Consider the following 21,340-nt stretch of genomic DNA (forward strand, 5'->3'; position numbering starts at 1 on the left):
GTCTTCCGGGACATCACGATTGGCCCCAGGAACTCCAAGATGATAGAACTTAAAATAAAAGCTCTGCTCACCTCTCTAACAATCAGCTGCTGGATCCTCACTGTGGGGGTAAATACCACTTTCTCTCTTCTTGTAACGGACAATGAACAGTGGAAACATCACAAAGAAATTTGACCAGGGGGTGCTGAATAACAAGATCACACAATCACCATTTGCCCTACTTTTAACCTTCCTTCCTGTGGGCCATTTGGGATTCATGACCTGGACCAGCATCTCCATAGTTTTCCACGTCTTAAGATACAAGCAGTGGGTCCAGCACATTCACAGGAACATCTCCAGAATTTCCCCAGAGGTGAGGGCTACTCAAGGCATCCTTGTCTTGATAAGCCCCTTTGTATCGTTTTAAGCTCTCTCTTCCACCTTTTCATTTGGCTCTTTCTGAAAATCCCAGTTGGTGGGTGCAGAACCCCTCTACCCTAATTACTCCATGGTTTTTTTTTTTTAACAATCAGCCCTTCTGTTCTCTGGAGCCCTGACCTTATTGTGTCCAGGGTCGTCTCTGCATGCTACAGAAGGCATACACAACTCTCTAAAATGACAAGATACCTATAAACTATTGTAAACTGTTAAAGAATGTGTAGTCATGTGTTCATTCACTCCTTGAAAAGATTTAAGCATTGGAGGGGGCAGTCACTTAATAGAGAGGGTGTGAAAAACAAATCCAGCCAGCACCACCTTCAGGATTTCCACAGGAAAACAGAAGAGGAGCTACTAACTTGCATATTTCCTATTGAAGATTATTAACAGTATATATGATGCTGCTGAAAATGTGAAAACCTAGTTTTACAATTTGCTTGTATTATTGACATAAAGAACAGACATGTCTCTGGAAATATTTCAAAACCACTATTTCATCAGTACTAGGAAAAGTTAAGTATCTCTGAAAGAGTACAGCCTTTACAAGCCTCCTCATCTGCACTTGTTACCAAGCATTCAGAAACAGAAAACAAAAAGATCTAATTTTCCGGGTACCTGAATGACTCAGTGGCTGACCCTCAGACTCTTGCTTTTGGCTGAGGTCAGGATCTCAGGGTTTGTGAAATCCAGCCCAGAGTTGGGGGGGGGTGGGGGAGGGGACAGAGGGCTCTGCTCAGAGCCGGCTTGGGATTGCAGATCTAGCTCACTGCCCCTCCCCGCTTGCTCTCCCTCCCATGCTCTCTCTCAAAATAAATACATTTTTAAAAATCTAATTTTCAAGGAAAAAAAATCCTTCCAAAATAACCGAGAACAAAGATTTAAAAAAATTAAAATTGCAATGAAATTTGGCAATTAAGGGCTTAAGCAAATACAGGTGCCATGTGGTAGGTTTCAAAGACGTTTGGATTTGTAATTCATCTCGAGAGGTGTGGATTCGAATATCAAATCTAAAGAAAAAGACATTAATGAACACTTACAGAGGCAAAAATGTTCCTTTAAAGCAATTTGCCAGCTTTTCGCTCCCACAGCCCAGGGCGGAAAGCAGTCCAGCCAGTAGAGAGAAGTGACAATTCAGTGAAAAGCTCTGATGGGGAGTTAATACCAAACTGCACATTCTCCACAAAACGGTTTTGCATTTCGCAATGTAGCGTCCATCACCGACACTGACCACCCCGGCTTTTGCTGCATTAAACAAAGAGCTGTAACTGTCCGCGTCTCAGTCGACCCACTAGGACCCCCAGCCCCAAGTCCCCGCGCTGCTCCGCCTCCCCAGCTGGAGGCGCGTCTACACTGCTTGCTACAAATGTTTCCCCAGGCATCGTGTTGAATTTGTCAAATACCGCCGCTCCCAACAGAAGCGGCCCACCCTTCCCTAACCTTGTGCCCAGCCTGGCTCCAAACGACACCAGCGGGATTGGGAGGAATCCAAAAGCAGAACCTGAAACCGCGGGGCAGAAAAGACAAACAGGACTGGCAGACACCAGGAAGCAGACCCTGAGCTGGGGAGGACACTGTACGCCCAGGCCCCGCCTAAACCCGCCGTGTCATAAACGCGCCTCGGCCCCGCCCAGCGACTCGCGCTTGCGCACTTTCCTGCAGACCCGGAACTGGATCGCCCGGAGCAACCAGCGCTCTCGGGTGAGTGAGTCTCCATTTTCCTGGTTTACTCCAGGGGCCGTGCTCCTAAAGCCCCGCCTCCACATCCAGGTTTCGGGGTCGCCTGGAAGGTAAAATCCTTGCACTCACTCGTCCCTTTCACCTCTCGCGGCGTGGCTATAAGACGTTCCGATCCCAGTCGCTCGGGGCGGGTCCCGGGCCTCTGCATCGTTTCCGTTTAAAATCGCTCTGAGGCAGATACGGGCCCAGCCTTTCTGTCTCTGGCCCTTGCAGACCCCGATCGCCCTGACAGTCGCTTTCCTGCTCAGAACCTTTCTCTGACTCCCGAGTCTCCCCACTGCCGTCCACCCCCAACCGCGTCGTGCACAGTCGTCACTAGGGAGGTGGATGCAGGCCCTTCGCCCCGCCGCAGGGAGGTCAGAGTGGGGACAGAGATGGCAGGGAAAGACGCAGAAATCTGCGGAGTTAGAAGGCCATCATAAAGTGTGGGGAGAAAGAACGGCGGGGATTGAAACAGAGGCCGTAATAGAGTGGGGTCAGACTGTTGGAGGAATAGTGAGGCAGGGACACAGAAATGGACAAAAGGACAGAAGAGAAACAAGGACACAGAGACTTATACAGAGAAGAAAACACGTAGTGGTCTCAGACAAAGCACAGGACCCAAACCCAGGTGAGTACTGAATTGATTGGATATGGGGATATTAAGTTGTGAAGTACTGATTTGTGGCTTTATGACCTCATTAATCTAAAATTTGGTGAATTGTTCGTTATACAGAAGAGATTGAGAGTTGTGAACCCTGATGTTTGAGGCATCTGCTGTTTCTAAGCATTGCATCAGAAGATCAATTCCATTTGCAACCCCTACTCATCTAGAGGGCAGAGGACTAGCTCAGTGAGTTAACCAGGGAAGACTTTCTATAACCACATGGTGCTTTTTAAAATGGCCATCATTAACAGTACTGTTTGTCTCTCTCCCTTTTTTCTGTGGCTCATGGTATTCTTTGGTGTATCCTCACACTTGTTTTGGCTTTAATCTCAGAATCCATTGGATATCTTTTTAATTTCCAAATTATTTTCCCTCTGAATTTTATTGTTCAGATTATGAATTTTATATACTTTCTACTCTATCATATGTTGGAACCATTCTTTGATTTCTGGTAAATAACTTTATAATATTTCCTTACACATCCGTTAAGGATGTTGATAATCTTTAACACTCAAAACGTGTTCAGGCAGTTAATTTAATATTCAACAGTTCTCTTTTTCCCTTAAGTGATCTTTTACATTACTGAGTTCCAAGCTGAAGTTTCCAACTAATTAGATTATACCCTCAAGTCCCCTTTGTCTTTTCTGTACACATGTTGAAGGGTGGTCTGGATTGATGTGGAACTTTGTTCCAGCAGAGCCCATCTCATAATACAGAGATTGCTCAGAGCTCATACCCACAGGTGACCCTTTTTCATGTTTTCCAGGACTTGTAACTATTTGTAATTTCATACAGCTTTTCTGGAAAAGAGGAATTAAATGCTTGGGTTTGATCAAACCCATGAAAGAGAAGCCTTTCTTGTTCAGGAATATGAAAGGTAATCTGGAATTAGGACCAACACTTTTTTTTTTTTAATTTACATCCCAGTTAGCATGTAGTGCAATAATGATTTCAGGAGCAAAATCCAGTGATTCATCCCCTACATATAAAACCCAGTGAACATCCCAAGAAGTGTCCTTCTTAACGCCCCTTACCCATTTAGCTCATCCTCCCACCCAGCACCCTTCCAGCAACCCTCAGTTTGTTCTCTGTATTTAAGAGTCTTTATGTTTTGTCTCCCTCCCTGTTTGTACATTATTTTTGCTTCCCTTCCCTTATGTTCATCTGTTTTGTGTCATAAATTCCACATATGGGTGAAGTCGTATGTTGTATGTGTTACTCTGACTGCTAATTTCACTTAGCATGATACATTCTAGTCCATCCATATTGTTGCAAATGGCAGGATTGCATTCTTTTCGATTGCCAAGTTAATACTCCACTTATATATATACATATATACTTGTGTGTGTATATGTATGTATGTATGTATGTATGTATGTATATATACACATATATATGTATATACCACATCTTCTTTATCCATTATTCAGTCGATGGACATTGGGCTGTTTTCATTCTTTGGCTATTGTCAATAGTGCTGCTTTAAACATTGGGGTGCGTGTCCCCCTTCGAAGCAGCACATCTGTATCCCTTGGATAAATACGTAGCACTGCAAGTGCTGGGTCATTGGGTAGTTCTATTTTTAATTTTTTAAGGAACCTCCATACTTTTTCCAGAGTGGCTGCACCCATTTGTATTCCCACCAGCAGTGCAAAAGAGATCCTCTTTCTCCGCATCCTCACCAACATCTGTCGTTGCCTGAGTTGTTACTGTTAGCCATTCTGATAGGTGTGAGGTGGTATCTCATTGTGGTTTTGATTTGTATTTCCCTGATGGTGAGTGAAGTTGAGCATTTTTTCATGTGTCGGTTGGCCATTTGGATGTCTTCTTTGGAAAAGTGTCTATTCATGTCTTCATTTCTTCACTGGATTGTTTTTTGGGTGCTGAGTTTGAGAAGTTCTCTATAGATTTTGGATACTAATCCTTTATCTGATATGCCATTTGCAAATATCTTCCCTCATTCCGCTGTTTGCCTTTTAGTTTTGCTGATTGTTTCCTTCGCTGTGCAGAAGCTTTTTATTTTGATGAGGTCCCAATAGTTCATTTTTGTTTTTGTTTTTCTTGCCTCTGGAGACATGTTGAGTAAGAAGTTGCTGCGGCCAGGTCAAAGAGGTTTTGGCCTGCTTTCTCCTCGAGGATGTTGATGGCTTCCTGTCTTACATTTAGGTCTTTCATCCATTTTGAATTTATTTTTGTGTATGGTGTAAGAAAGTGGTCCAGATTTCTTCTGCATGTCACTGTCCAGTTTTCCCAGCTCCACTTGCTGAAGAGACTGTCTTTATTCCATTGGATATTCTTTCCTGCTTTGTCAAAGATTAGTTGGCCATATGTTTGTGGGTCCATTTCTGGGTTCTCTAGTTTGTTCCATTGATCTGTGGGTCTGTTTTTGTGTTAGTTCCATACTGTCTTGCTGATTACAGCTTTGTAACACAGCATGAAGTCTGGAATTGTGATATTTGCAGCTTTGGTTTTCTTTTTCAGGATTGCTTTGGTTATTTGGGGTCTTTTGTGGTTTCATACAAATTGTAGGATTGTTTTTTCTAGCTCTGTGAAGAATGCTGGTATTATTTTGATAGGGATTGCATTGAATATGTAGATTGCCTTGGGTAGTATTGACATTTTAACAATATTTGTTCTTCCAATCCATGAGTGTGGAATATTTTTCCTTTTTTTTTTTTTTTTTTTTTTTTTTTTGGTGTCTTCAATTTCTTTCGTAAGCTTTCTATAGTTTTCAGGGTATTGATTTTTCACCTCTTGGGTTAGGTTTATTCCTAGGTATTTTATGGGTTTTGGTGCAGTTGTAAATGGGATCGATTCCTTGATTTCTCTTTCTGCTGCTTCATGATTGGTGTATAGAAATGCAATTAGGGGCACCTGGGTGGCTCAGTCCGTTAAGTGTCTGACTTCAGTTCAGGTCATGATCTCACTGTTTTTGAGTTTGAGCCCTCCGTCAGGCTCTGTGCTGACAGCTCAGAGCTTGGAGCCTACTTCGGATTCTATGTCTCCCTCTCTCTCTGCCCCTCCCTTCCTCATGCTCTGCCTCTCTCCCTGTCTCTAAGATAAACATTAAAAAAAAAAAAAGAAATGCAATTGATTTCTGTGCATTAATTTTATATCCTGAGACTTTGCTGAATTCATGGATCAGTTCTAGCAGTTTTTTGGTGGAATCTTTGGGATTTCCATATAAAGTACAAGTCATCTGCAGAGAGTGAAAGTTTGACTTCCTCCTTGCTGATTAGGATGCCAGGACAAGCCCTTTCTGCTTAAAGCTATCCAGGCCATCATTTCAGAATTTACTTACATCCAGTTCTGCTCACTCAACTCAAACTTCTTAAGGGTAACTTGGTAAAATTACTCCCCTTCTGAGCCCCAGTGTACCTACCTGTAACATGGAGATGACAGACCAAAAATTTTGAACCTGAGCTAATAAGATCCCTGAAATGATTTTCAAAGTTGGGTGTGTTTTTGTGTTGGCAGTTTTCTGGATGAGGGTATGCAGTTGTCATTAGAGTTTACAATGTGACCCATTTCCAAAAATAATAAAAACCACTTAGAAAGAGGCAGAATAGTCTTAGAGAGAGAGACATGCCTCTGTCAGCTCCACCCTCTCTGTGTGTCTTAGCTATATCTTAAAAATTTGTGTCATCTTTTGACATTAAACCTTCTCATGGCTTCCCATCACCATGAGGACAAAGATCTAAACTCAGAGTGTAGTAACCAGGGAGCTTTGGAGCTCAGGTGGCAACTTGTTCCAAATTGATGGCATGGACAGGCTTCTGTGTCCTCCATCAACCATTCATTGGATGCTGGCTTCCTAGGGAGGAGCCAAGAACTTGAATGAGGGAGTTCCCTTAGGCTGAGTGCCAGGTAGACAAGACAATGCAGTTTCAGTAGAGTGTGTACGTTTCAGCAGGAGGGGAGGGCTTTCTGAAGAAATGCTTGACAAATGCACTTGTTGGACTCCATATAGGAGTTTATTCTCCCTGCATCCATTCTGTTGCAGTGCGCAGCAAAGGTCTGTCTTTTTCCCATAGTAAGGTGCTCTCTGTATGCATACTCTATATGCATATTGTGGCAGAGGAAGAGGATATCTTGATTCTAAACATTAAACAACATACTTTTTGTCACACAGTATAACCTTACCTGAGAAGGAAGACCAGAAGAAGAGGGGGGAAAAAAAGGAGGAATGGCTCTTTTCCAGGTAAAAGTCATATTTTTCGATGATAGTTCTCCTAAAATGTCACATTTTGGACTCATTAATCTTCTCCATCTCAGAGTTGTCCTGCCTACAGTGTTCACGCACACCCAGGGCCTTCTCCCAGTCTCCTCTCATCTCCATGCAGATTCCATCTCACTGTGACCCAGTGACATGGAACTTGGGAAGAGGCTCCTTTTAGGTGGTTATCCTGTGAAGGAGTTTCTTCGCAGGCAAGAACTAGAGATGGGGGAAGTGGGCTGTCGTGTCCTTGAGGTTGGGCAGTAGGATTCTCCAGAGACTCCTTCTAGATGCCCATTCAGCTCATATAAATAAACCAGGATTAAAGAGATTACATACGTAAGTAATACATTAATGCTCACAAGTACTTGAGAAACCCTGGAAAATAAGACTGACGGGGAAATTTGCTTTGTCTGATTTTACAAATGCCTTTTGACGTTAAACAAGGGAATCAGTGTGCTTCTGACTCCCAAATATTAATACTTTGGAATAGAATGGGAAGTTCAAAGTATGGATAAGGAATAGAGAGTTTTGTTTTGTTAACACAATTAGTTTTAAAATGTAGAATCAACCTACTTTTCTAACAGTAAGTGTTCTTTAAATTATTTATAGCACATCCATCTCATAAAGACCATGTGTGGTGTTCTTTTAGGAACTCTTATGCCGTAGATCTTTTAAATAAAAATGTTTATAACTTAGCCTGACACAGGACCAGAACTTTCTGTCATCAGAGAGGCTGGTGCTCAATTTTCATTTTACTAATAATTGTTAAATTTTTTTTTTTGTATTAAACCCCTCTAGTATATATTTTTGTGGTTCAGTTCCACACAGTGGTACATCTTAGAAACTAATAAGTAAAATAACCATTCCCTCTCACATCTTTCACCATCACGGATTGTCTTCATCAGGAACCGATGTGCTCTTTAGTGCAAATCTTCTAAAAATGTATTTACATATTGTAATGTGATTTTAGAAAATATTCTTCACTAAATGTTTTATCATCATATTTTACTCTGCAAATTGAAATATTTACATACCATATGTCTTGAAGTTGTTCTCATGTTAGTAAATGTAGAGATAACTGCTTTTTTAGATCCTCATTGGAGCATTCACTAAATGAAGAAACATGAGTCCTTTACAATTTCTTACTGTTTCAAAGAATGCCATGGTGGTGGCTTCTCAGCAGGCTGACTTCACTACAGACATCTAAGGGTATCTTAAAATTGTTATGGGGTGCCTGGTTGGCTAGGTCGATAAGGTGTCCGACTTGGGCTCAGGTCATGATCTCATGGTTAATGAATAAGAGGTCCACGTGGGGCTCTGTGCTGACAGGTCAGAGCCTAGAGCCTACTTCGGATTCTGTGTCTCCCTCTCTCTGCCCCTCCCCTGCTCACATTCTGTCTTTCTCTCAAAAACCAATAAACATTAAAAAAAAAAAAAAAGAAAAGAAAAAGATTGTACAGCTTAAGCATGATTACCAGGTTAATGATAGTCTTTCTGAGGAGGCACAGACGTTCCACTTACTAAATAAAGATTTTAAATCAACTGTCTTGAACATCCTCAGCTAAAGGAAAACATGGAAAACATCTAAGAAGTAGGAGAATAATGTTTCAACAAATAGAAAATATCAGTAAAGAGACCAATGAAATAGAAAGGGATGGAATAGTTATTCTGGAGTTAAAAAAGTATAATAGCCAAAATTCAAAATTCACTAGAGGGTGAATGGACAATAGATGGACAATAAGAATAAAGAATCAGTGAACCTAAATTAAACATAAGTTAACTGAAATTATCAAGTGTAAGCAGAAGAAAGGGAGAAAAAGAATAAAAGGGAAAAAAAAGAAGAAAAATGACCGGAGACTAAGAAATCTTCAAACACTATCAAGAATACTGATATACATGTAATAGGAGTCCTAGAAGGATAAGACAAAGAAAGGGCAGAAAGAATATTTGAAGAAATAAGAGTTGAAAACCTCCCCAATATGTCAAAACAACCTACACATCCAAAAAACTCAATTAACTTCAAGTATGACAAATGCATGGAGATCCCTGGCAAGCACATAATCAGTCAGCTTTTTATTTTTTTATTAAAAAAATTTTTTTAACGTTTATTTATTTTTGAGACAGAGAGAGACAGAGCATGAACAGGGGAGGGTCAGAGAGAGAGGGAGACACAGAATCTGAAACAGGCTCCAGGCTCTGAGCTGTCAGCACAGAGCCCGACGCGGGGCTCGAACTCACGGACCGCGAGATCATGACCTGAGCCGAAGTCGGCCGCTTAACTGACTGAGCCACCCAGGCGCCTCAATCAGTCAGCTTTTTAAAAAAATTTTTAATGTTTATTTTATTTTTGGGAGAGAGAGAGAGAGAGAGAGAGAGAGACAGAGCACGAGTGGGGGAGGGGCAGGGAGAGAGGAAGACACAGAATCTGAAGTAGGCTCCAGGTTCTGAGCTGTCAGCACAGAGCCCGATGTGGGGCTCGAACCCACAAACCATGAGATCTTGACCTGAGTCAAAGTTGGAAGCTTAACCAACTGAGCCACCCAGGCGCCCCAAGGTTCGCTTTAGATACACAAATAGGTTGAAAGTGGAAGGATGGAAAAAGACATTCCTTGCAGATAGTCATGAAACCTACCTGAGTAGCTATACACATATCAGACCAAATAGACTTTAAGTTGTAAAATTGCTACTAAAGATGTTGAAGGACATTCTATATTGAAAAAAGAGTCAGTCCATCACGAAGATAAAACAACTACAAATGATATGTATGTAACAGCAAAGCCCCCAATTTTTTGAAGCAAAAAAAGAGTTCTACTATAACAGAGGGAGACCTCAGTGTTCCCTTTTTAATAATGGACGGAACCACCAGACATCAGTAATAGAGGACTGTGCAACACTAAACCAGCTAAACTCAGCAGACATATATAGAACACTCCACTCACCAAAAACATTGCACTCAAAATTAGGAATAGAAGGGAACCTGATCAGTCCGAAAAAGGATATTATAAAAATTCCATAGCTAACATCATACTCATTGGTGAACAACTGAAAACTTCCCCCTAATATCAAGAACAAAACACGTATGCCCCACTGTGCCACCACATATCAACACTGTATGGGAAACTTTAATTAGAGAAAATACAGAGGATAAATAAAATGTGTCAGAATTGGAAAAGAAATCAAATGATTTCCACTCATAGTGTACATGATCTTATATTTAGAAATAAGAATCCTCAGAAAGACAGTTACCATATGTTTTCACTCATATGTGGATCCTGAGAAACTGAACAGAGAACCATGGGGGGGGGTAGTTAGAGAGAGGGAGGGAGGCAAACCATGAGACTTAAATACGGAGAACAAACTGAGGGTTGGTGGGGGGTGGGGGAGAGGGGAAAGTGGGTGATGGGCATTGAGGAGGGCACCTTTTGGGATGAGCACTGGGTGTTGTATGGAAACCAAACTGACAATAAATTATATTTCATATAAAAAAAAGAAATAAGAATCCTCAAACTATTAGAATGAATTCACTGAAGTTACAGAATACAATATCAACACTCAAAATTCAGGTTGTGTTTCTGTACAGGAGCAATCAACAAATGGACAGTAAGTAAACAGTTCCATTTAGAAGAGCAAGAAAACAAATGGGAATAAATTTAACCAAGGAAATGGAAGATTTACACACACTGAAATTTCATACAAAGTTGAGGAAAATTAAAGAAAACCTAAACAAATGTCAAGATATCCTGTGCTTGTGGCTTAGAAGACCTTAAAATGGCAGTACTCCCCAGAGCAATATAAAGGGTAATGCAGTCCTTAGAACACCCCAACAGCATGTTTTGCCCAAATGGGAAACCTCGTTCTAAAACTCACATAGAATTGGTAAGGACACCAAATAACGAAAATAAATATGAGAAAGAACAATATCGGAGGACTTAGAATTCTTGACATCAAACCTGACTACAATAACTGTGAGTAATCAAAACTATAATTCTAGCAGAGGCTAGAAATACAGATCAAAGTGACAGAATTGAGCGTCCACAAGTAAACCCATACGTCTGCAATCCATTCCCTTTTACAAGTCTGCCAAAAACAGTGGAAAAAAGAATAGTCTCTTTAATGGTACTGGAACAACTGGATATCCTTGTGTCAATGAAACTGAAACTACCTCCTACCATATAAGTAAATAAATTCAGAATTAATCAAAAGACTACAGGTAAGAGCTAAAACTATAAAAGTCTTAGATGAAAACATAGAGGTAAATCTTCATGACCTTAGGGTTGGTAGTGGATTTTTATATATGATACCAAAAGCAAAAGAGAAAATGACTAAGTAGATAAATTGGCGTTCGTCACAATCGTGTCTGTGCACTGAGACATTATCACGTGAGTGAAACAGTCTACCAAATGGGAGGAAATAATTTGCAAATCACAAATCTAGTAAGGGTGCAGAACCTAGAAATATATGAAGAACTTCTCTACAACTCAACAACCAAAATACAAAGAGCCCAATTTGCAAAATAGTCAAAGTATTTTAATAGACATTTCTCCATAGAAGATATACAAATGAAACAAGCACAAGAAGAGGTGTTCAATGAAAGTAGTCATTAGTAAGATGCAGAGTCAAAACCAAATGAGTTCTCATTTCATACCCACTAGGATGACTATTGTAAAACAACAACAACAACAACAACAAAAAATAAGTGTTGGTAAAGATGTAAAGATTCTAATTAGAATCATGACACATTGCTGTTAAGCTGTTGTAGCTGCTGCAGAAAACAGTGTGGCCAATTCTCAAAATACTAAACCATGTGACCCAGTAATTCCACTCCTAGGTATATAACCAAAAGAACTGAAAACAAATACTCAAACTTACTTGTACTTGAAAGTTCACAGCAACTTATTAACATCAGGCAAAGGTGGTAACAAGCAAATGCCCATCAGCAGTTGAGTGAATATGGTCTAGTCCTGCTATGGAATACTCTGCAGGCAGAAGAAAGGAAATGTACCGCTGATACATACTATATCATGGATGAACCCCAAACATTATTCTAAGTGAAAGAAGGCAGATGCAAACGGTCACATTTTTGATGCCATTCCATTCACATGAAAAGATCCAAAATCAGTAAATCCAGAGACAAAGCATTAGTGGTTGCCAGGGACTGGGCAATAGGAAGCACCTGCTTAATGGGTAAAGCATTTCCTTTGGGGCTGATAAAAATGATTTCTATCTAGTCAGAGGTGAGGTTTATGCAACATTGTGAATGCACTGTCACTGAATGGTGCTTTAAAATGGCTAATTTTATGTTAACTCTATCTCTTCAAAATTATCTTACACAAATCAAAGAATACTCACTCTAGCCAAGTCCATCTTTACACATCTGTGCTTCCCTAATTTTGTGTCAAATAAGAACACTTTCCCTGTCCACTTGGTGAAATGTATTTTCCTTTCAGGGACGGTTGACATTCAGGGACGTAGCCATAGAGTTCTCTCAGGAGGAGTGGGAGTGCCTGGACCCCGCTCAGAGGGCCTTGTACAGGGACGTGATGTTGGAGAACTACAGGAACCTGGTCTCCCTGGGTGAAGATAACTTCCCTCCAGAAGTCGGTAATTACTTTTTATGTGTTTGCATTTCCTTTTGAGAGTCCCTGACTTGATCATAGGAGTTTCAAATCCCTGTTCTTTAGGGAGTGATTGCAGCCGTTTTGATGGAGAATGGAAAGGCATCATAATGTGGCAAATGGACTCTTAACTTCCCTTTCCTTCAGAAGTTCTGCACTCCTGCTTGTTTAGGTGGTTGCAGAACATTAGTCAGAAAACCTTATGGGAGGGAAATGGTGATGACGAGCACTGGGTATTATATGTTATATGAATCACTAAATTCTACTGAAACCCATACTATACTGTTTGTTAACTAACTAGAATTTAAATAACCATCTAGAAGTCTGGGGAATAGGATGTAAAAACCCTTAAAGTCTTAGTAAGTCCAATTTCACTGACATCATTAAAGATAAGGCTCAGAGACAATAAAGTTACTTAAAGTTGGCGAAAGAAAAGGAAACCTTATGGTGAATTTTTTAAAATATCTGATTCTGTGGTTTTACCCTTGTGCTTTTGGTTCAGTATTTCTTGGAAGGAACCAGATCTCTGCATACCTAAAATAATCCTTAAGCATTCAGGCACTCAGTTGACTACTTTTTGAAATATGTTTCTACACCCACATATACTGAATGTCCTTTCTTTGTTGAACAACAAGCTGGGAATGTATTCTGGAAGAGCAAAGCAGATCTGTTTTTCTTTATAAATGGAAATCTCTTCTTGAGCTGAATATCATCTCCATTTTCGAAGCAGGGAAAGAGCCCTGGACTGTGGAAAGTGACCTGAATATTTGGGGAAATCCAGACAGGTGGGAATGTATTGGAGATGTGAGCACAAGTCAGAGCTTAGATGGGCACAGAGTAAACGGCTCCAGTAAATACTGTTTGGGAAGGATCTGTGGGAAAATACAAGTTCATTCCTTATGAGCTTTCAAAGAAAAGCCTCCCTCACTCCCCACCCCCACACTTCTCATTCTGTTATTCAGATGTGTAAATCAAATGTGTACACGTCTAAACTCCCACTATTAGGACCTACAACGCTGTTACCTGGCCCCTCTGACCATACTGGTGCCATGGTTTGAGAGGGACTGGGATGGCTGTCCCTAAGGAATCTTTTCCCTGATCTCTCTTGGTTCTCATTCCATACAGGTCAGAGCTGAGGCCTCTATAGTGCAGACCCCAGGACCTGTTCACTTTCCATTTCTATTTTGTGTCCTAGAGAGAACTTCTCAGGAGACAAACAGAATGTAGTATCTGTCTAATAAAAGTAGAAAAAGTAGAGCTAAAGTTTATCTCTTTCTTTCCTGGGCCATCCTGGCTTCTTAGGGTCGGGCCATTGTGCATTAATTAGGAGGAAGTCATGATGTGGATAATTCCAAAAAGTGAAAATCCAAAATTAGATGTAGTTGAAATACAGCACAGCTTACTGACATCTCTAGTTAGCTTTTCTGTAGGAAAAACATGTATCATTCCACAGATGTTTATTGCATTCCTGATATACCGAAAGCACCATATTAATAAATTTGGGTGGTGTTTTGTTTAGGTTGTTTTAAGAACTAAAGAGGCAGCAGCAAATTTTGATGTTAAGTAATCTCTGCACCTATTGTGGGGTTTGAACTCACCACCGCAAGGTCAAGGGTTGTATGCTCTACCAAGTGAGCCAGCTAGGCTTCCCTCTTTTTTTTTCTTAACCTTTTGATCCCTTCACCCATTTCTGCCACTGTCCCCTCAACTTCCTGCCTGTAGTAACCACCAATCTGTTCTCTGTATCTACTAGGAGAGGTTGTTTTGTTAAGATTCCACATATAAGAGAAATCATACTGTATTGGTCTTTGACTCATTCCTCTTAGCATAATGTCCTCAAGGTCCATCCATGTTGTCACAAATGGCAAGATTCTTTCTTTTTTATGGCTGGATAATATTGTGTTATATATACACAACTTTATCCATTCACCCATCAATGGACACTTAGATTGTATCTGTATCTCAACTACTATAAATAGTGCTGCAGTGAACATCAGAATGCTTCTTTTTGAGTTAGTATTTTTGTTTTCTTGAGATAAATACTCAGAAGTAGAATTGGTGGATCACACAGTTCTCTTGGCTATACCATTTCATCTCCCACCACCACTGCACAAATTCCTCACCCTGTCACCAATGCTTGTTATTCTTGTCTTTGTAATAACTGCCATTCTAATAGGTGTGAAATGATACCTCACTGTGGTTTTGATTTGCATTTCCCTGGTGATGAATGACGTTGAGCATCTTTTCATGGTCCTGTTGGCCACCTCTAGGTCTTTGTAAAATGTCTATTCAGCTCTTCTGCCCATTTCTTAAATTGGATCATTTGAGCATTTTTGGGCTGTTTTGGATTATTAGTCCCTTATCAGATACATCATTTGCTAATTTTACATTTTGTTGAAAAAGTGTTTACTTTGCTGTGCAGACACTTTTTAGTTTGATGTAGTCCCACTTATTTTTGCTCTTGTTTTTTCTTTTTGGCATCAAGAGTCAAAAAAACAAAAAAATTTGCCCAGACCTGTGTCAAGGAGCTTCTTACCCTCTATCTTTTCTTCTAGGAGTTTTATGGTTTCAGGTCTTAGATTTAGTCTTTAATCCATTCTGAGTTAATTTTTGTGTATGGTGTCAGTCAGTGGTCCAGTTTCACGCTTTTGCCTCTGGCTGTCCCGTTTTCCCAAACCATCGATTGAAGAGATTGTACTTTCCCCCATTGTACAGTCATGTCTTCTTTGTTGTAAATTAATTGACCATGTGTGTGAGTTTATTTCTAGGCTCCGTTCTGTTCTGTTGATCTGTGTATCTATTTTTATGCTAATACCGTACTGTTTTAATTACCACAGCTTTGTAATCAGGGAGTTTGAACTTGGGAATGTGATTCCTGTAGCTTCGTTCTTCTCTCTCAAGATGCTTTAGCATTTGGGTTCTTTTGTGGTTCCATACAAATACAGGATTTTTCTATTTTGTGTGTAGGTTTTTAAGTGGATGTAAATTTTCAACTTATTTTTGTAAATACCAAAGAGTATGACTGCTAGACAACATTTAGTAGTATGTTTAATTCTGTAAAAACTTGCAGTCTCCCAAAGTGGCGTACCATTTTGCATTCCCACCAGCAGTGAATGAGAGTTCTTACTGCTCCATATCCCCACTAGTATTCAGTGTTAGTGTTCTGGATTTTGGCCATTCCCATACATGTGGAGTGACAGCTCATTGTTGTAACACACATTGTCCTCAACTAAATCTATGGCATTCTTTAAGGTGAGAATTTATGATATCTTGAGAACATACTTTTTTTGTGGTTTTTTAAAGTTACTGCCTTAGTCACAGAAATATCATGAAATTGATTTGCCATAGCTTTTTATATAATAATACATTACTTTGGGGCACCTGGATGGATCAGTCAGTTTAGCATCTGACTCTGGATTTGGGCCCAGGTCATGATCTCACAGTTCAAGAGTTTGAGCTCTGCATTGGGCTCTGTGCTGACAGTGTGGAGCCTGTTTGGGATTCTCTCTCTCTGCCCCTCCCCCACTCTCCCTCTTACTCTAAGTAAATACACTTTAAAAAGTGATTCTTGTATGTGTCTCCTGGAACATGTATATATTAAATAGTTCTCTTGAGTACCTAGAAATGGAATTCATGGGCTATTCAGTTTGATACTTTTCAGAACAAATACTGAAACAGATGTCAGTCTACAGTCTTCCGATAACACCATACTGTCTCCTTTTTGATATTTTCCACTTTCACCTCATACCAATACTATACATTCTTACAGGATGAATCCGTATTATGCCTGTTGCTAAGTCAGTTCCTTTCACCAAGGTCAGGCGTTTAACTTACAACACAACCATGTTCCCATAGATGTGCAAGCGCAAGCACAAGCACGGTTGCCACATGGCCTGTTACTCCTTGGGCTTCACTCTTGCTTTTCTGAATCCAAGTCCTGGCCTTTCCTTAGATTTTTTATTGAGCTAAGAGAACTATACTGGTATCTCCAGATATATTAGTTTTGAGCACCAAAGCACCTAAGTTTCCACATGTCCTGCCCCTCCCCACACTGTAGAAAAACCCCTATTGGTACACAGTACAAATTGCTGATGACTGCAACTTGATCTGGTGTTTAATAATGATGTGTGTTTAATAATGTATGAGGATATGATGAAAAGAACAAGACACTATTATAAGAAACCTGTGTATTACAATCTAAAAATCGATAGATCTAGCAGGTTAAGTTAGTGAGTAATCACAGTTACACAAAATAATAGTCTCTGGAATTCTAAAGAATTCTTCCTTGAAAACTAAAGACAGAATTTACATTCCATAAGGAACACACAGTAGGAGAAATCAAAGATATGTTGAGAATCACTGAACTATGAAATAACTGAGATAAATACATTTTTATAAAGATTAGGAATTAAGGAAGATAAACATCTCTATGATTTCATGCACAGTTATATAATAGCCAGTGTATAGGTGAGCTCTGTAATCATGAAGTATCATTTCATTATCCAGTTATATGGCCAAAAAATATGGATAGTGTATAATGTGTGTTTGGAAAAATTACCTTAAAATCAGAGAAATTATTAATATGGAAAAATTTATAAAAAGCAAACTTAAAAACATTATTACAATAGTGTTTGAAGACCATCCTTGAAAAACTTACTGTGTTCAGTATAAAGTATTATTTGGTTGTGTAATTATGTAATTCAGTATAAAATATTTACCTTCCAACTCTTTTAATAGGAATCCCTTCCGATGGATTTGCAATCAAGGAATTATCACCAACAGAGAATATTAATAAAGGAGAATTTTACCACTTAGTGATATTGGAGAGAAATGGAAGTCATGGAATCAAGGATTTTGATCTCCAGGAAGTCTGGGAAGATATGCATGAGTTTGAAAGTCAGTGGGGATATGATACAAGAAATTATAAAGTGCCTTTGACCCATAACAAAAATTTCATTCGTAGAAAAGACCAGCAACTTAATCAGTCCTCAGTTACTCTTCCTGAAAAGCAGAGTGTTTCTGTAAGAAATAACACATACCAGTATTTCATGGGTGGTGAGCCATTTATAAGGACTTTGTTAAAACTAGACAGTAACAGAATTGGTGCTGGAAACCAGTACGTAAACTGCTTGGAAAATAGAATTGGATTAAGTTTGCAGGCACATCGGGCTGAACTGCAGAGATTTCACAGTGAGGAGAAAATGTATGAATGTAATCCAACTGAGAAGTCTGTCAGCAATGGTTCCTCAGTCTCACCACTTCAAGGAATTCCTCCCAGTACCAAAAACATTTGGAATAAATCTAGGAAGATTTTAAAATACCCTTTATTACCTGCACAATACAGGAGAGGTTATGCTAGAGGAAAATCTTACAAGTGTAATGACTGTGGGAAGGCTTTTAGCAAAAGCTCAAATCTCATGAGTCATGAGAGAATTCATTGTGGACAGAGACCTTACAAATGTAATGACTGTGGCAAAGCCTTTACAGACCGTTCAAATCTTACTCGACATAAGAAAATCCATACTGGAGAGAAACCTTACAAATGTAACGAGTGTGGCAAAGCGTTTACCCAATGTGCAAACCTTACTAGGCATCAGAAAATACACACTGGAGAGAAACCACACAAATGTAACGTGTGTGACAAGGCTTTTAACCAAAGCTCAAGCCTTATGGCACATCGGAGAATTCATACGGGAGAAAAACCTTATAAATGTAGTAAGTGTGATAAGGCTTTTATCAAACGTTCAGACCTTTGGGGTCATGAGAGAACTCATACTGGAGAGAAACCTTACAAATGTAGCGAGTGTGGCAAAGCCTTTGCTGAGCGTTCAAATCTTACTCAACATAGAAAAATCCATACTGGAGAGAAACCTTACACATGTAATGAGTGTGGCAAAGCATTTACCCAATTTGCATCCATTACTAGGCATCAGAAAATACACACTGGAGAGAAACCACACAAATGTAATGTGTGTGACAAGGATTTTATCCAAAGTTCAAACCTTATGGCACATCAGAGAATTCATACAGGAGAGAAACCTTATAAATGTAGTAAGTGTGATAAGGCTTTTATCAAACGTTCAGACCTTTGGGGTCATGAGAGAACTCATACTGGAGAGAAACCTTACAAATGTGATGAGTGTGGCAAAGCATTTACCCATTTTGCAACCCTTAATACACACCGGAAAATACACACTGGAGAGAAACCACACAAATGTAATGTGTGTGACAAGGATTTTATCCGAAGTTCAAGCCTTACGAGACATCGAAGAATTCATACGAGAGAAAAACCTTATAAATGTAATAAATGTGATAAGGCTTATATAAAACATTCAGACCTTTGGTGTCATGAGAGAATGCATATTGGAGAGAAACAAATGTCATGAGTGTAGCAAAGCCTCTAGTGGAATGATCACATCTTACTCAGCATAAGAAAATCCATACTGGAGAGAAACCTTATAAATGTAATGAGTGTGGCAAAGCTTTTGCCCAATTGCAAAACTTATGAGGCATCAGAAAACACATCATGAAAAGAAACACAGTAAACCTAATATGGGTGGTGGTGCATTTATTCAAACCTTCAGCTTTGGGGTCATCAAAGAACTCACGGTAGAAAGAAAACTTGCAAATAAAGTGAGCAAGTGTTCAAGCTGTACTCAGCATCACAGATTCCATCAAGGAGAGTTAACATATGAAACTAATGTACGTGGCAAAACTTGTAACCATGGCTCACACCTCACCTGGTATCAGAATATAAATCTCCGAACCATACAAATGGAATGTATGGCAAGGCTTATACAAGGTTATACCTTGGGGAACATAATTTTTTCTAGAGAGAAACCTTACAAATGTAATGAGTGTGATCAGCTTTACAAAAGTGTACAACTTTGGGGTGGAGGGTAAAAATAAGTGAATGGGATTAAGAGGTACAGACTTCCAATAATAATAAAAAAAAAAATGTACAACTTTTCGTCCTGAAAGAATTTACAACAAAGAATTTATACTGGACAGAAACATTACAAACGTAATGAAAGTGATAATTTATTCAGCCAATTCTCTCAATGGACTACCATAAGAAAATTCATACTAGGGGGAACTAGGTTCATTTTGAGCATTAATCAATCTTAGGTGTTAAATTCCACAGAAAATTAAAATTATTTAAATTCATGAGATGAAGTGCGTCAATGCAACAAGTATATCTGGAAAGACCTAATCATCTTCTGTTTAAATCTCTTTGAAAGATTTTATTTTCTTCTCTACATGCATCATGGGACTCAAACTCACAACCACACAATCAAGAGTCACATGCTTTTCCGACTGAGCCAGCTAGGCACCCCTATAATTTTTTTTACTACATTTGCTATTCTTGGGGCACCTGGGTGGTTTTTCAGTTAAGCGTCTGACTTCAGCTCAGGTCATGATCTCAGAGTTCATGGGTTTGAGCCCCGAGTCAGGCTATGTGCTGACAGCTGAGAGCCTGGAACCTGCTTTGGATTCTGGTTCTCCCTCTGTGCCCCTCCCCCACTCACGCTCTCTTTCTCTCTCTCAACTTGATATTCCTTGAGGCTACAGTATTATTGAGGACTTAAAGCCTCAAGTTTGGAGTCCATGGATGTTACACTTTCATTACATGTGTTTCACTTGTCAACCACAGTGGTCTCAGAAAGAAATGGTAAGGTGAAAGGAACCTAATTGATTAGGTAGGTGGTGCTTAATCATACTGTATAACCTGGAAAAACTAGGATGCTAATTTTAAGATACAGTATAACTTTGAGAGCATGGGGAGTGGCAGGGAATAGATATAAAGCTATTATCTAAATTGCCATGTTTTCTGTGGTCATAGGCACTTCTCTGGATTCAATGGTATCATTAAGAGCCTTTGTTCATTTTATTAGAGGCAAGGATTACTCTATCAGATAGATGGTCATGAAACAGTAGGTCGGGACACTGAAAGAATGAGATTTTCATGTGAGAGTGATGGGTTACTAAACATGGTATATATGGTAGAGAAAGTAGAAGAGGAATGATGGTCTTTCCCTCTTGTGAAAGGTAACTGCTGTTGTATATCATCGATGAGTAAAAAATTAGTCTTATTTTTGGAAACTGAAAAGTCTAGAGGACCTTTTAATCAAAAGAACCAAAGTAGGGGAGAGAGGAGGGGCCAACATGGAGGAGAAGTAGGGGGATCCATACTTCCTGCATCTCTCAAAGAAGTGCAGAAGTCAAAGGACTTTGAACACTAGAGCCTGGGAGGAAAAGAGACTGAATTTACTAGGAAGAAAATGGGAAAACTGGAAAAAAGATAAGTGAATGACTGTGAACTGGGGGAGATAAAAAAAAGGCCAAGTGGGCATGGAGGGGAAGGACCCCCTTCTGCGGAGAGACAAAGGGAAGAGAGCGAGCGGCTAAGGAAGTGCAGGTCCATATCTGGGCAGGAGAAAGACCTTGGACTGAGACTAATTGGGATCCGATCTCTAACTGTGGGGCTTTCTACTGACTAGGGCCGGCTCCCTATTCGTGCACCTGAGGAGGAGGGGAGCCAGGCCTGGGTGCGGTGGTAGGTCATGGGCTCAGTCCCCAGTTGGAGAAAGTGGTTCCCTCCCTGGAGGGCTGCGCGATAGTACAAAGCCTGCCTGCGTCTGCCACCCCTGGGGCTCAGTGGCTGGGCCGAGGGTACAGTCTGCAGTAGGAAAAGGCAGCCATCTC

At 40.0% G+C, this 21,340-nt stretch overlaps 2 protein-coding genes across 3 annotated transcripts in view; one reads left to right on the forward strand and one right to left on the reverse strand.

Moving 5' to 3' along the window:
* Window positions 1-21,340, reverse strand: part of LOC115503238 (zinc finger protein 677-like) — an 88,198-nt gene that overhangs the window by 17,953 nt on the left and 48,905 nt on the right. Inside the window, exon 7 of one of the 2 annotated variants that reach the window (XM_030299339.1) lies at window positions 11,296-11,995. The exons of the other annotated variant lie outside the window; for it this stretch is intronic. Coding sequence (XP_030155199.1) covers window positions 11,922-11,995 — 74 coding nt within the window. The 3' untranslated portion in view covers window positions 11,296-11,921. Of the gene's footprint in view, window positions 1-11,295; window positions 11,996-21,340 lie in introns of those variants that run through there. 2 annotated transcript variants of the gene reach the window in all.
* LOC115503228 (zinc finger protein 677-like) lies at window positions 2,219-19,801 on the forward strand. Its single transcript, XM_030299323.1, is given in 6 exon segments — window positions 2,219-2,764; window positions 6,933-7,001; window positions 12,467-12,620; window positions 17,372-19,007; window positions 19,009-19,051; window positions 19,053-19,801. Coding segments are annotated over 5 exon segments (1,938 nt in total). The 5' UTR covers window positions 2,219-2,764; window positions 6,933-6,986; the 3' UTR covers window positions 19,143-19,801.

Source organism: Lynx canadensis, chromosome E2, assembly GCF_007474595.2.
Source record: "Lynx canadensis isolate LIC74 chromosome E2, mLynCan4.pri.v2, whole genome shotgun sequence".
Classification (NCBI taxonomy): domain Eukaryota; kingdom Metazoa; phylum Chordata; class Mammalia; order Carnivora; family Felidae; genus Lynx; species Lynx canadensis.